Here is a 16,300-nt window from a genome sequence, read left to right as displayed (position 1 = left end):
TAGTACTGCTACTGTCATAGCTACTTCTACTTCACCTAATGTTACCGCTACTGCTTTTAGAACGACTACTGCAAGTACTACTGTTGTTCTACTATTGCTTGTACTACTACTTCTTGTACTTTACCTTTTTATACTAAAAAAGTCATTTTTTTATAAAAGAATCCTCCACTTTGTTTGTCATTTAATGAAATGAAGATGTATATATTTAATACCGTATGATATTAATAAATGAAACTACTTCTCCTCCAGTTCCATCATCAACATTCCCGGGGAGTCGACCCTGAGGCGGGACTTCCTGCGCCTCCAGCTGGCCAACAAGGAGCGCTCGGAGCTGATCCGGCGTCAGCAGCTGGAGCAGCAGCAGAACGAGGAGCACAAGCGGCAACTGTTGGCTGAGAGGCAGAAACGCATCGAGGAGCAGAAGGAGCAGAGGCGGCGGCTGGAGGAGGTAACTGATGGAAATGACCCGCCAAAATAAGAGCTGGTCGAAATTCTTTAAATTGCTCAGTCAGTGCACAAAAGAAGATCCCGGGTCACGTTTTTTTGGCCGTCAAAATTAATTCCCGATCATCATCATTTAACCTTTCGCCCCCGTCCCGAAGTGTCTACATGTTTTAATAATTTGAGGGAAAAGATGGAGGCTCAACGTGTTTTATATATTAAACTATTCACATTTTTACAGCCTCTTTGTTCAGCAGCACTTCATTTAAAGTTTCATAGAATTGTTGTCATGTGACTGACAATTTAATGTTTTTGACAGAATCAGGTTCCTTCAAACGGTTTATCCGGGGCAAGATTTAAAATGAGACACGGAGAAGACAAAATATTTTTGGTGTAATGTCACAATTTTAAGCTTTTTTTCTTCTTTTTCATCCTCACAAATGATGTGTTCATGGACCGTCGTAAAAATGAAAATCCGACGATAATGGCGTTTTTTTGCATCTTCTGGCTGCTTGAAGAAAACATTGCTTTTCAATCCCGCCGGCCGGTTTTGAGGGTTAACGAACGAAGCAGCTTCACATCACACTTGAAAAATGTATAAATGGCAGCTTTTGGTTATAAAACGACTCGTCTTTCGTGCTAAAAAGCCCCTCCACACCTGTGGTGTTAGCACCTCAGCTTATCCAAATGCCAGAGAAACACACACCTGGTGTGCACAATCCCACACGATGTAAAAAAATTAAATAAGAAATCTCCCTCACCTGCAGCAACAGCGTCGGGACCGAGAGATGAGGAAGCAGCAGGAGCGAGAGCAGAGGAGGCGGTACGAGGAGATGGAGCAGCTCCGCCGAGAGGAGGAGAGGAGGCACGCCGAGAGAGAGCAGGTAGGAGATCACCTGACCCACGTTACATCACAGGTGTCCTCCACAGGGGGGGCGAGCTTACTGACAGCACCTCCGATGAGCTATTTCTTCTTTCTCTCCGTGTGAAACAAACAGATGATGAAGTGGGAGATGAATATTTTCTCTCACAACTGTCCACAAACAATCGCAGACCTTAATGTGGCATTGAATAATTGATTGATCGATTGATTGATCGATTTATCCATAAACAGAAGCTCATCTGACCTCAGTGGGTTAAAAAGCTGCATGAAGCACCTTTAGGGTAAAACATTTAACTAATAGATATCATCGTGAAACCTCCCCAAAATATTACTGACATTAAGACAAATCATCTTTGTATTATACTTTTTACATGTAACATGTTTAAATGTGCACATTTTGCTTTATCTAATGGTAACCTTTGGTGAATTTAGGAGAAATCTACAAACGTAAACAGACAAAATAATAAAATAAATGTATTTTTCCTCTAGTCTCAAAGGAGACGTGTTATGGAAGGAAATAGACCAAAATATCTAAATTGATTAGTTCATGAAAAGCAATGTTTTTGCATGTCGTGTCTCCCTTTAAGACCTTTTCTAAATCGTTGAGATCCACTTGATTATTTAAAATAATCCAATTTGAGGAGGCAATACATTTCAAGGTTGAGTGGCAGTTTAAATGCAACATTCTTGGAATAATAAAGAGGAAAAATAGAGAAAGTGTAGAATCACCACACATCCAATTTAAGGAGGCTTTGCCAACGACTGCATGACTCATAGGTAACTTTTCCTGCGGTGCCACGCTCCCTTATCGCTCTCTTTCTTTAGGCGGATATTTCTGCCACTTGCACAGTGGATTTTCTGATCTTTAACATCGTCTCGCTGCTCTACTAATTACGACCCCCTACTGCTTCTCCCTCTTTATCTCTAAATCCCTACTTTCACACCTCTTCAATAAATCTACTTTCCTCTTTCATTTCCTTTCCTCCTGTTTCCTGCTCTGCTGATGTCACTGGTTGCCTGGGCTCCGACTTGCTTCCTCGGCGCTCTCTGATTGGCTGCTCCCCCCTCCCCCCGGGTGCTGATTGGTTAGGAGTACATCCGTAGGCAGCTTGAAGAGGAGCAGAGGCAGCTGGAGATCCTGCAGCAGCAGCTCCTGCAGGAGCAGGCCTTACTGCTGGTAACGCCACACAAGCACACACGGGCGAATTCATAGGAAACATGTCAGAACAACTTCCCCGAGCTTTGTTTGTTATTCACACTCAGAAGCCGAGAAGACGATCAATACGTCGTCGATACTGAGACGAGACAGAATCACACACCAGCTCCAGGAAAACGTGAACAAACATGCGATCAATAGATAAACACAGCGGTGGGCGTGTCAGTCGATATGCTGGCGATACGGAAACTAAACTAAACTCAGTTTCATTGTTTCCGCATATAAATAGATTAGAAGAAGAACGGACATTGAACTGTTTTTTTCCGTGGCCATTTGACGAGTTCGGAAGAAAATGGTGATCATTTGTTCGTTGTTATGGTGGCAAAATACGCCAGTGGTGCCGAGGAAGCTCCGAAATGGATAGCACATTTTTTGTAACCAATGTAGCATTAAAGCGTAGTGGAATTAGCAAGCGAGCTGGCTAGTTAGCTAGCTGTAACCAATGTAGCATTACAGCATTGTGGAATTAGCAAGCGAGCTGGCTAGTTAGTTAGCTGTAACCAGTGTAGCATTACATCATTGTGGAATTAGCAAGCAAGCTGGCTAGTTAGCTAGCTGTAACCAATGTGGAATTCAAACATTGTGGAATTAGCAAATGAGCTGGCTAGTTAGCTAGCTGTAACCAATGTTGCATTTATTTACGGTGGAATTAGCAAGCAATCTGTAACCAGTGTAACATTCAAGCATTGTGGAATTAGCAAGCTGGCTAGTTAGCTAGCTGTAATCAATGTAGCATTCAAGCATTGTGGAATTAGCAAGTGAGCTGGCTAGTTAGCTAGCTTTAACCAATGTTGCAGTTATGCACGGTGGAATTAGCAAGCCAGCTGTAACCAGTGTAACATTCAAGCATTGTGGAATTAGCAAGCTAGCTAGTTAGCTAGCTGTAATCAATGTAGCAACATAAGTATGAAGGACAAACTAGCTTGTTAGCTAGAGATTACCAAATCAACTCCCCATTATGAACACATGAATAGCACTTATTTAAAATCTTTAGGTCCTAAAACTTGTAAATTCATCTTTGGGCCCTCAGAGGCAGAACATCGGCGTGAGCTCCGGGTCATTTCATCTCAATTCGAAAATAGTAAGTCAAACTTTTTCCACTTATTTGAACGGGAATGTCCGTTCTACTTCTTTATTATTTCTATGGTACGCCGTTTGTTCTCACACACACACACACACACACACACACATACACACACACACAGCTCAGATAAATGTCAAACCTCTCCAAGCCGGCAGGACGGTGTGAGAAAACAAGCAAAGACGTGTTTGGCATTTTCTCAAGTCTTGAGGACTTGTGAAAATGTCTCAAATCCTCTCCCTATAAAATAATAGATAACATAATAGACCAACGTAGGGGGTCGAAACACTTAACACTGTAATCTTAAATTTAATGTCCATTGATTTGATAAATCACAGTGAATGCGGGTCACTTTTTGCATCAACTGGAAAAGATATTTCCTAGTTTTGACTCACAAAAACGTTTATTAGTAAGAAGTTTTTATGTCGTAAGTTGTGTTTTCTTTTCTTGTGTATATATATGTGTGTCCTTTGTGAAACAAACATCTCCATTTATAAACAAGACTGTGATAACTTAAATGTGATGATGCATGAGAAGTTGTTTCTATAAAACGTAAACAAAGAGCTAAAATAGTCATATATGGGCCAGAAATCTGTTCATCAGCTCATTTAAACACTCTCAACGGGTAGATTTAAGCTGAAACATCATTTCAGTACCCAAGATGCACTTCGCTTCCACGACTTCTCCCCCCGCTAACCTCTCGTCCGTCTTGTTCGTGACGTGCAGGAGTACAAGAGGAAGCAGATTGAGGAGCAGCGGCAGGCCGAGCGGCTGCAGAGGCAGCTGCAGCAGGAGCGAGCGTACCTGGTGTCGCTGCAGCAGCAGCAGCAGCAGGACCCTCAGCGGCCGCCGCAGGACAAGAAGCAGCTGTACCACTACAAGGACCAGGCGCCCAGCGCCAACGACAAGCCGGCCTGGGCCAAAGAGGTACGCTTGATTTATTTATTTTTATTCAACACGTTAGAAAACGTCACTTTTTCTTACTTATAAAAAAAAAGGCCTGGAATTGCAGTTTGTTTCAGTAAGTTACTGAAATCAAGAGCAAGAGTATTCAATATTCATCCATCTTTAAATGGACAAATTGATTTGCATTGCACTGCATATTCTAAGAAATAATTAAGATTTAATACTCATCTACGGACAAAATTAGAAAGATCTTTAAACAGATTGTTTTTTAATTTATTATTTATATGTCAAACATAAATACATTTACAAGCAATTATTTATAAACTGATCTGCATAAGGAAAAATCAAGGATTTAAAAAAAGTGGGTTTTAAAAAATGTTAAATAAAAATGTCTTAACACAAATGTGCATAACTGTTAATCACATTTACAAAAATTGTGTACAAATTAATACACTTACATATCCTAAATATCACAATTAATGCACTTTCTTGTGTAATATTAATTGTTTACTATTTCATTAATAAATGAGACTGCATGCTTTCAACGGTTTGTATAAAATAAAAACAATTTATTGTTGCTGAACGACAATAATAATATAGTATTGTAAATAATTAAAGAATAATATAATAACAACAAACACACCTTGACTAGTTGGTGGGAATTAGAGGCCGGTTGTTTGTTTTTGTTGTCTGTTTTTCAGTTTTCTTTCCTCCAGGTGTCACCTGTACTTCACCTGCAGAGGATCCTCTCATCTTTTAACCGCTTTCTGGTCACTTTTCTTTAGGTGCAGCAACGGGACAATAATTTTTGTGCTGTGAAAGTTTTTAAATATTTTACTTCCATTTTTTTTCTTATGTGTGTGACCAGAATGTATGGAGGACAAAATCTGATATAAATAATGCACTTTTTATCATTTATTATATATATATCAAACATATCATGAAGTTCATGAAAATGAATTTAATAATACAAAAGTAAATAGATAAAGATGCAAATTAAAACAGAAATATCAACAAAATGTCACATTATATAAGTTAATTAATACCCATATTTATTGGTACATTTAATGACATTCATTTATTTATCAAGTCATTTATTTATGAATGTTTTATTTAGCCAGATTTCGTCCTCCGTACATTTGTAACGACTGCAAAAATGTAATGTTAAAAAACAGTTTAGCTGAACATATGCTTTGTTCAGCAAAGTATTAGTATCAGCCTCTCGTTAGATTTAAAGATATATAACGTGTGTTTTTAAATGGATAAACACTGTCAGCTGATCTGGGAACCTCCAATATGGCCGCCAGGGGAGGCGCGCTGCATCACTGTGCGTTCACTCATCCACCTGCTTGTCTCGCAAACACTCGCCTCGCTCTCCAGGTGATGCGTCGAGCTCAGAGCAACTCGCCCCGCGTCCCCCCCAAGAAGTACCACTCCTTCAGGGGGATGCGAGACGTCAACCTGGGCAACCTGCTCCTGCTCCCCGGCTACAAACCCCGCCGCCGCCGCCGCCCCCCTTCCTACCCGGCCCACGACAGTCCCACTAGGAGTCACCTGCACGTGCCTCAGATCCGCGTCACCTGCGTGCCTCCGCCGGAGTCACGCCGCCAGGTCCATAGGAGGAGCCCCAACAGGAGCCCCGGCGCCAGGAGGGAGAGCCTCGACAGGAGCCCCGACTCCAGGGGGCGGAGCCCCGGCCGGCGGGTCAGTGGGAGGACGGACCGCCTCTGCTTCACTAACCCCGGCTGCTGGAGGGATTGCCTCCTTAATCACGTTTTTTTTATTTCTCTAACCAGGTGTACTCACATGCATTAACTTCTGCCTGCAGAAATGACAACGTGGACTCCTTTTTTTCTAATTTCACACCCTTTAATCTGGCTGTTTTCTCACAGGGAGCTTTTGATTAACTTCCTCTTTAAATGGTGCCGTCAGCGCTTCGGAAGCTGAGACTAAAGCTTTGTTTTTGGGGGTGGGGGAGTGTACTCAACGCGCTGCATTATTCTCCTCACCACCAGAGGGCGAACAAACAAAATGAACTGTTAGGAATCAAAAAGACAAGGAGTGTAACTCATAAATTTGCTCAGAGACTGCAGGTGTAAGCGGCAAAACGCCATAAACCAACCCGCACAATGCCGAGGAGGGATTGTAATCACCTGTTTACTCGACTCTCATATTCACGGATACTTTATTGCCTTTAGACACAAACTTGAAAGAAAAAAAGTAAATTATTAAAAGCAATATAAGGAAGCAAAGGTTGCATATCCTGATTCTGCTGCAAAATATTTACTCACATGAATATTTGTTTCTGAAGCCTTTTTATGAACCCTAGACACTCCTTGTCTTTAGGAATCTTAAATGCAGTTTCTTTTTTTTTCTTTCTCTCTTTTAATCCTTCGTCATGTTTCCTCCTCCGCACGATAATGTTTCATCCTCTGGGTGTTTAACCTTCACTTTACATTTTACAGGTTACTGACACTGTGGTGCCTCCTCCTTTTTCTTTTGCTGTCAGTCTGGTGGTCTTATTACCGTAATTATGATAAAACGTGAGAAATGACGTTCATTTCTTGGACAGTTGAGAATATTTTCTTGGTCTGAGTTTCTTCTAAAGGTTAATAAGAGCTTGTTGCATGTTGTGGTGTTATGGGATAATATATCTAACAGGTACTAACTTCAATCTGCTTAATATTACAGGTTTTGTTTGTGTTCACTTACTGTTCAGGATTCTCTTAAAGGGCCAGTGTGCCAGAGACGCCACCAACTCCTACACACTGTCCCTTTAAATTCAAGTTTTATAGTCTTTCTTTTCTCTTTCTTTTCTTTTTAATGTGTTTATTGCTTTTATTTAGCTTCACTGTAGAAGCATGGCGATGCCACATCAATCAAACTTTACAATAACAATAAAATGTAATAAATAGTTCATCTTAAATATAATATAATAAGTTAATTTAAATCATTTGATCAATTCTTTTGACTTTAATACAATGAAATAAGTAAGAATTAAAATAACAATATAATTTAATAATTTGTTTCCAACTAAAGATAATGAGATAAGTGAGAGTTCAAATTAAAATTAAAATAATACAATAAGTGAATGTATTATTATTATTATTATTTTAAACCCGCTCAATTCCCAATCTAGATATGAAGGGTTTTATTACTGTTTTACCGTTAATTTATATTACTTGTTTTTTATTTTATTTTACTATGTGTCCTTTTGTGTGCACTTTACCTGTCTGCTGCTGTAATCCATTACCCACTGCGGGACTAATAAAGGAATAGCTTATTTTATCTCTCATTCTAAATGAATGAAAACACAACAATCTCTTAATTTCAGATGATCGAACACTAATTAAAACAATATTCATGACTATCGTATAACATTTCTCTAGATAGAATAATAGATCGCGGCCTTAAAAAAGCACTCGTCCACACGTGCACGCCCCTCCCCAGTGAACACGCACACATTTGGGGCAGATCCCCAGGCCGGCCCTCTGGTGGGGCCGCTGGGCGGATGTAGGGCAGCGGCAGCTAAATCGGTCTCGTTACAGAGGTCTCCCCTCACCTCGGCCTCCCAGGACGTCCCTCCAAGGTTTAGAGGAGCAAATACTCATCCACACAACGATTAAAAAAATTATAAAAATCCTCCTATTCTATTAATCTGCTCAGTAGTTTTCTCCTCCAGCTGCAGAATATGTAGCTGCCGTGTGAACATGGAAGGATCAAAATATCCATCCGGTCAGAATTTTTTTTGTTAGAAAACAAGTTGGGGTTTTTTTGTAGCCAAATTTAAATCTAAAGTTTTATCTGCAGCGATTTAAAATGAAGGCGGGAAACAAAGACAATCGGTGTTAAAATTATGAAAATAAACACTTTAAATAAAAGAGCAGAAGCTCTATTTCAATCAATAAATGCTGTATATTTCATCAGTCTTCTTAATAATAATAATAACAATTATACCAAAGATAATAATAACAACAGTATTAATAGTAATGATAATATTATTAATAATAATTATAACAATGATAATTACAACAATAAACTTCCAATCATTTTAAATAATGTTTATCCTCGACAAATCTCTATTTTTAGATTTTAAATTTAAACTTTATTTCTGCATGTGACGCTGTTCACTCCAAGAAATCTCTCATCTTATGCAAAAGGTAAAAAAAATAACTTTTACAACAGGAATTACATCTTTTTTACACACTTTGGAAATCCAACATCTGGATAAACGGATACCGTTCCACAGAAAATCAAACCCATTCATGAAATACCGATAGTTGATTGTGATAAATGGAATCAAACCTTTTACACACTTCTACTGCATGCTGTGAGTGACTGGTCGTATGTGTGTGTTGTGTGTGTGTGTTGTGTGTGTGTTAGGTGGAGGACCATTATAAGATGAACAGACAGACTTCTCCTGCATTGCAGCACAAAGTCTCCAACCGGATCTCGGACCCGTCGCTGCCGCCGCGCTCCGAGTCCTTCAGCAGCGGCGGCATCCAGCAGGCCCGGACCCCGCCGATGCACCGCTCCGTCGAACCCCAGGTGTGTGTCCTACGTCCTCCTTATGTGTGTGTGTCTGTGTGTGTGTCTGTGTGTGTGTGCGTGTGTGTGTTTGCATGTCACACAAACTCACATCCCTCGGGGGTGCGGTCACACTCGGAGGTTTTGTTTCGTAGGTCCGTGTGAAAAGAGAAACGATGTCGCAGTTTTCAGATCGGAACCCCGAGCTTGAGGATTCGAGGGGAAAGGATTGGTGGCTCCCTTCAGGTCGGGAGATCCACAGCTTGTGCCCTTAATGAACGAGTTAAAGGGTCTCGAGAGCATAATTCTAATAGTGTCCAATACTGAGAACAGTATCAGTACCTGTGGTCCAACACTCTTGTGTACCTTATTTATTTTACCTGATAACGCTACGTTGTGAACAACAAATGCTTGTGGAAATTGGCAGAAGGAGAGCAAGTTAATGTTAGCTGTTAGCTGTTAGCACAGTCTTGCTTGGCTAAATAACGGAGCTAGCACTGGTTTACACTGACTACAGGACGGTGGTAGAAAAAGTTATATATATATTCTCAGCCCCCTGGTGGACAGTAGAGAGAATGCAACTTTAAGACATGAAGCATCGACTTCTATACAACCAGAGGAGTCGTCCCCTGGTGGTCAGGAGAGAGAATGCAGGTGTTAAGACACTGCAGAAGTGTCTTCGTGTTTTTATGGTCGTTAGAGGAGACAACGTTTGTTGTAACTGAACCAAACAGTGTTTTTAACATGACTGGCTGTGAACGCACCCTGGAGGCGTTCTTCTTCTTCTTCTTCTTCTTCTTCTTCTTCTTCTTCTTCTTCTTCTTCTTCTTCTCCTCTCTCACCTCTCCTCTCTATCTTCATCCCTCTTCCTCCTGCTTCATCTCGATCACATTGTGTGAACGCGTCCTGATTCTCCTCTTCCTCCTCCTCACTCCTGCCTGTTTCCTGCTTGTGTGTGTGTGTGTGTGTGTGTCCAGATGGCCCACCTGGTGCAGGTGAAGAGTCACGGTCTGTCAGGGTCCCAGTCTCTGTACGACCCCCACGGCGTGTCCTCCTCCTCCTCGGCGTCGCCCTCCCCCTCCCGGCCTCCCATGCCCCGGCAGAACTCCGACCCCACCTCCGACACCCCTCCTCCCCCGTCCCTGTCCCGCCTGGCGCCCCCCCTCGACAAGCTGGACCGCAGCTCCTGGCTGCGGCAGGACGACGACATGCCGCCGAAGGTCTCTGCATGCCGCCAGCTGTGTGTGTTCTTGCCCGTGTGTGTGTGTGTGTGTGTGTGTGTGCTGACTTTTTTTTTTTACTTTGTCTTGATTCTGTTTTCTTTTCTGTGCTTTTCTTTTCTGTGTCTTTCGGGAGTCTCTCCCGATGCGTTGTTTGTTTTATTCATGTGTATATGAATGTATGTATATATAATTATCAATTCATAATTATATTATACATTTATTTATATATATATATATATAATAATAATTATAATTATATTATACATTTATTTTTATATATATATATATATATATATATATATATATATATATATATACTGTTTGTATATATTAACTGATTAAATCCGATCTTGCCTAAATATCTGCTTAAAAAAGCTTATTAAATATATTTGATTTAAATTTAAAGCAGATTTTAGAGGTTATGATTTTAGTTTGTCATACTTATATTATGTTTATATTCATATTTATTTATTCTCATTATTAACTTCCCAAGATCTTCCTTGTGAAATAAGAAGTAAACATGAAATAACAAAATATTTAATTTTCAAGTTGTAAAAAGAGCATTTCTATTTACTAAAACATTTCTATTCTGCTAAAACATATTTATATTCTACAAAAAATATATTTATATTCTACTAAAATATATTTATATTCTACTAAAACATATAGATATATGTTTTAGTAGAATATAAATATGTTTATATAAATATAATATAAATATATTCTACTAAAAAATATATTTATATTCTACTAATATATATTGATATTCTGCTAAAATTATTTTTTTGCTAAAATATATTGATTTTTTTTATCAAATATAAACCTCTGAGAGAATTTAGTTTTGCCCATATTTGAATATTCCCCACGGATTTAGGAAAGTTGTTCCCAAACTTGAGACCCAGAATGGTTCATTTAAAGTGACAGTAACATCGAGAACCTGCCCGTGTTCCTGTAGTTCTGGGTTCTAGTGAGGTTCTGACCCTGTGGGTTCTGGTGTGTTCTCCAGGTTCCTCAAAGGACGACCTCCATCTCTCCTGCTCTGGTCAGGAAACACTCTCCTGGAAACGGACCCGGCCTCGGACCGCGACCTGGAGCTCACCTCATTCGGGCCAGGTATACACACACACACACGCACACACACGCACACACGCACACACGCACACACACCGCTCAATGAACGAGGCATCGCTGTGTTTGTGTTTTCGTAGCAACCCCGACCTGAGGAGGACCGACATGTCTATGGACACGCCCATGAAGAGGACGAGCAGCGGCAGCTCCTCCAGCTCGAGCACCCCGAGCTCCCAGGGGGGCTCCAACGAACGAGGTGCACACACACACACACACACACACACACGCGCACACACACACACACACACACAAACACATGAATTTACAAATAATGACCCCACTTTCATAAAAAAAAATCTGACTTTTGGAAAATGTCCCCAATATCCAATTTTGTTTTCAAAAATCTTACTGTGTGTGTGTGTGTGTGTGTGTGTGTGTGTCTGTGTGTTCAGGTAATTCAGCCGCTAAGACTGAAGGCTCGACACCTTCATCCCACGAGACCAAAGATGACGGCAGAGAGACACGACCCAGCAGGCCTGCAGTGAGTTCACACACACATATGCAAATGCACACACACACACACACCTGTAAATACAAACGGATTAAACATTTTGATTAAATAAACATTAGAGGGTGCTGGAGAAAACGTAAACAGACAAACACTCTGAACTAACGACGTTACTGTTCATGTTCACTCTCTTCCTCTTCCTCTCTTCTTCTATCCTCCTGTCTCCTCCTCTTTCTCTCTTTCCCTCTCTTCCTCTCTCCTTCCCTCTCTCCCCCCCCCCCCTCTTTCTTCCTCTCTCCCTCTCTCCTGTCTTCTTCTCCTCCTCCCCTCCCTCTTCCTCTCTTCATCTCTCTCCTCTCTCATCCTGTCCTCCATCCCTCCTTTCATCGTCCTTCAGAGCTATAGGAAAGCTGTAGACGAGGTCAGTGACATTTCTCCTCCTTCTTCCCTCTCTCTCTCCCTCCCTCCCCCGTCTCCCTCACTCTCACCCGCTGACTGATGGGTGATCAGTTCCTGTAGGATTCATGTCTTCCTCTCATCTCGTCCACTTTACTTCCTGTTATCACCTCAGACATCTCTGCTCTCATGTTTCATTTACAGCCACACTTTATCTCTTCCTCTTTCTCCCATTTTATCTCCTCTCTCTCTCATCAGGAGGAGTTGGTAATATACTCCCCCCCACAGCCCTCCCCTCTTATCCACTTCCTGTGTCTTAAACTCTCACGCACAGTCCCTTTACGGGATGAATTTAAAGGTCCCTGAACTTTAACCCCTGGCCCCCGCACTGAGGCATGATGCCCCCACCCTCCATACAAACACTCAGTCATGTGACATTAATGTACGCACTAACAGCTTGTGCCATAAAAAGTAAAAAAATAACTTTTATTTGTCTCTCCTGCTTGTTTTTTTTGTTTTTAAGCTGCATATTTTCTGATACTGAAATGGTTTCAGGGTTAAAACAAAAGAACCAGCAGAAGCCTGCAGTTTAATTACAGGCAGCTCCACTGTAACTGCATTGAAAATGTACTATTATTTATTTTATTTTATTTTATGCTGTAGATTTTGCTCATTTTGACACACAAGTTATTTTTAAATGTATTTTTTTTACTTATGAAGACTTTATAAAGACTGAAAAGAGATAAGATATAATATATTAATGACATAATCCTTTATTAGCCCTGCAGAGGGGGATTTACAGGATTAACAGCAGCATAGGTTATAGTGCAAACAAGATCAAAACAAGTATTATAAATAAGCAATAAAAAAACGTAAAGAGAGACAGAATTATTTTATTTTAAGGCTTGAAAAGATTTTGCTTTTTTTTTTAAACACCGCTAGATTTCTTTCCTTTTTTTCCCTAGAATTAAATCAAATATATCATTTATATGAAATAGAATGAAATAAAAATATATAAATATATATAAAATAGAATGAAATACAAATATACATGTATAAAATGAAATAATATATAATATATATTAAATTAAATTATATAAACTATATAATGTATATTAAATAGAATGAAATACAATGTATATATAAAATAGATTGAAATACAAATGTATATTATGTATAAAATGACAAAATATGTATAATATATATAAAATTAAATAAACAATTAATATATATATATAAAATGCAATGAAATACAATATATATATATCAAATAAAATATACAGTACAATACATAAAAAAGAATGAAATATAAGACTGTGGCGTACAATCGTGATAAAATGAATAAACGGTTAGTCAAGATAGAATAGATACAAAATAATATATAATGTTTAATGATGTTTAAAGAACAGAGAGAATGAGACCTACACATTTATTTGAAACGCCTGTTGTGCAATAATACAAAAAAAAAAGTTGCATAAAGTAAACATCCCAAACAACAACAACATCAGTCAGCAGAGAGGTCTCCGTGCCTTGACTCTCTCGGTGGTCTCGTCCGTCCTCTCAGGACCTGACGGCTCTGGCCAAAGAGCTGCGGGAGCTCCGGCAGGGCGAGGAGACGAGCCGCCCGCCCGTCAAGGTGACGGACTACTCGTCGTCCAGCGAGGACTCCCACAGCAGCGAGGACGAGGAGGGAGAGGGCGGGGCTAATGACGGCAGCGTGGCCGTCAGCGACATACCGCGCATCATGTGAGTGGGAGTGTTTCCTGTTTCCTGGGTCGGGATCCCCAACTGGCTTCCCACCACTCAGTGGCCACTTTGTAATAACAGTCCATTAACGTCCATCTGGACTGGTCACATGAATAATAATGTTGCATAAACAGCACATTAAAAAGAATATGGAGTAAAACTGTTGGCTTCTCTCTTTCAGGCCAGCAGCGAGTCAAGGTAGCGAGGCCTTCGGCATGATGGCGGGTCTCAACGACGGCCACGACGACTCGTACGGAAACAGCTCCCAGGACGGCACCCTGAGGATGCGTGAGGTGAGTCAGCGCTGACCTTTGACCCGAGGGACTGGAGCCTCGCCCGACAGTCTTTCTGGTGCTGGTTTAACTTTTCATGTTTGTTTGTCTGTCCAGTAAAAGATTCTGGACTTTCTGGATGATTGGTTGGTTGAACATCTGGCTGGATGTCAAACGGTGTTTCTCAGTTGAATTATTTTAGCTGCTATGAAAGGGAATTTGGTATTATTTCCAATTTTTACATTTTTAATAAAATAGAACAGTCCCTGACATAAGACCACAAAAAACAGGCTCATGATAAAATAATAGCAATAATAATAATAATTTAGCAAGTAGTGTCTACATGTCTAAATATATATTTTTCCACATACTGTACATGTATACATACATACATACGCACACACACGTACATAAAACATATTAATTAGAGGGCGGAAAAAATAAGAAATAATGTATAGTAAAATACAAATAAATAGATAGAAATTAAATGAATGAATAAATAAATACAAATAATGAAAGATCCTTCTGCACCAAATGATTATTTCCATTTTTTTAGATGCCATAGTGGACAATGTTCATCACAGTTTCCCAAAGCACAATTCCATATTTATTTAGATTTCTTATTTTGTCTGACAAGCAATTGGAAATCCAAAAAATAAGTTTACTATTAGATAATTTTTTGAATTTTTACTTTACATTTCTTTGCATCAAAACTTTTGCATCAAAACTGGCGATTCGTTTTCTGTCTTTACTCGTCAACCGTCAGCCGGATTTCTCCAAATTTACCGGCCTGAAGCATGGGCCAAGAAAGAAGCCATTTTTCTTTTGGAGCGGATCCGATTCAAGGAGCTGATACACGCATCATTTGTCTCTGTCGGGGGTCTGCGTTCTCCGAGAGCCCGTCTAGCTATCGAATATGTCGTGTTGAGTCTTCGTTTGTCAGAAGCCCAAAAATACCCCAATAAGATGAGCAGAAAATATTAACTTTCTTCGTGGGTTCAATGCCGACCGTCTCCCTTTCCTAAAGGAGGGTCCCTCCCTCCATCACCTGACCTGTCGATCACATGACAGCCTCGCTGCACAGTAGCCCGCCACTCTGTCTTTCTTTCCAGAAGCACGGTGGACGGAGGCGGAGCTCCGCCGCCAGCAACGGCTTCCTCGCCAACGCCAATCTGTTCCCCGCCAACGCCAATCTCCCTGATTTGGTGCAGCAAAGCACCTCCCCCCTGGTCTCCCCAGGCGACGCCTCTGGGGCCCAAGTAGGTGGAGCGGCACCCAACTGTCTGCCCCCCCTCCACCCACCCCGACCCAACTCCACACCTGATCCTGGTAGACCAGCACCCTGTCACCTCACCCCTACCCCCACCCCTCCACCCACCAGTCACACCCCACCTGCCCACACACCCGTCACCAACTGGTCCTCTATCAGGGTGGGAAATTACCAGCAGCCACCAGACAAACACCAGTAAACTTAAAGTGATAGTCGTGGTGTTTAGAAGTGTGGTTGTTTGAGGTACTTCTCCATAGTCAGTGTATTATTACAGTGTATTAGTACAGTAGATGGAGTATCAGCACGGGAGCTAAGCAAAATACTGCTGTGGACGTATGTTCGGCACCAAAAATAAGTTATATCAGTTTAAGTGAATGCTATATTTATTATATTTGTACCTCTTTACTTTGATGTCAGATCTACTACCAGACTCCATTCACAAAAACAGTGATTTTACCTCTAACTAGACCAGCAACTCCTGTGTTCTGTCAGGTAAAATCGCTGTTTTTGTGAATGGAGTCTGGTGGGAGATAACGGTTAAAGACGTGAAAATATTCTAAATACAACGTTCACTTTATCTGATATTGATTCCTTTAGGTGTCTAAAATACGTCCACAGCAGGACATTACTTTGCTCCCGTGCTTGTTCTCCATCTCCTAAGTAAAACACTGAAACTATAACCAGAAACTGTTTGCTATTCGTATTGTAAAATAATGTCATTAGTGTGTCACTCAGTTGTCAGTTTTGCAGAAACGACAACATG

At 40.6% G+C, this 16,300-nt stretch overlaps 1 protein-coding gene across 3 annotated transcripts in view; it reads left to right on the top strand.

The window, feature by feature from the left end:
* Window positions 1–16,300, top strand: part of LOC306750656 (TRAF2 and NCK-interacting protein kinase-like) — a 44,641-nt gene that overhangs the window by 17,366 nt on the left and 10,975 nt on the right. Inside the window, exons 12-25 of one of the 3 annotated variants that reach the window (XM_079234119.1) lie at window positions 250–448; window positions 1,209–1,325; window positions 2,415–2,501; window positions 4,348–4,548; window positions 5,908–6,231; window positions 8,911–9,075; window positions 10,032–10,274; window positions 11,284–11,390; window positions 11,486–11,601; window positions 11,798–11,886; window positions 12,251–12,274; window positions 13,814–13,995; window positions 14,177–14,288; window positions 15,380–15,526. In XM_079234119.1, the coding sequence (XP_079090245.1) occupies window positions 250–448; window positions 1,209–1,325; window positions 2,415–2,501; window positions 4,348–4,548; window positions 5,908–6,231; window positions 8,911–9,075; window positions 10,032–10,274; window positions 11,284–11,390; window positions 11,486–11,601; window positions 11,798–11,886; window positions 12,251–12,274; window positions 13,814–13,995; window positions 14,177–14,288; window positions 15,380–15,526 (2,113 nt within the window). The remainder of the gene's footprint in view (window positions 1–249; window positions 449–1,208; window positions 1,326–2,414; window positions 2,502–4,347; window positions 4,549–5,907; window positions 6,232–8,910; window positions 9,076–10,031; window positions 10,275–11,283; window positions 11,391–11,485; window positions 11,602–11,797; window positions 11,887–12,250; window positions 12,275–13,813; window positions 13,996–14,176; window positions 14,289–15,379; window positions 15,527–16,300) is intronic. The other 2 variants (XM_079234120.1, XM_079234121.1) reach the window with 2 other exon arrangements.

The sequence above is a fragment of the Taurulus bubalis genome (assembly GCF_910589615.1).
Source record: "Taurulus bubalis genome assembly, chromosome: 18".
NCBI lineage: Eukaryota > Metazoa > Chordata > Actinopteri > Perciformes > Cottidae > Taurulus > Taurulus bubalis.
Note: the sequence above shows the minus strand (reverse complement) of the source record. Positions and strands in the feature narration are given on the sequence as shown.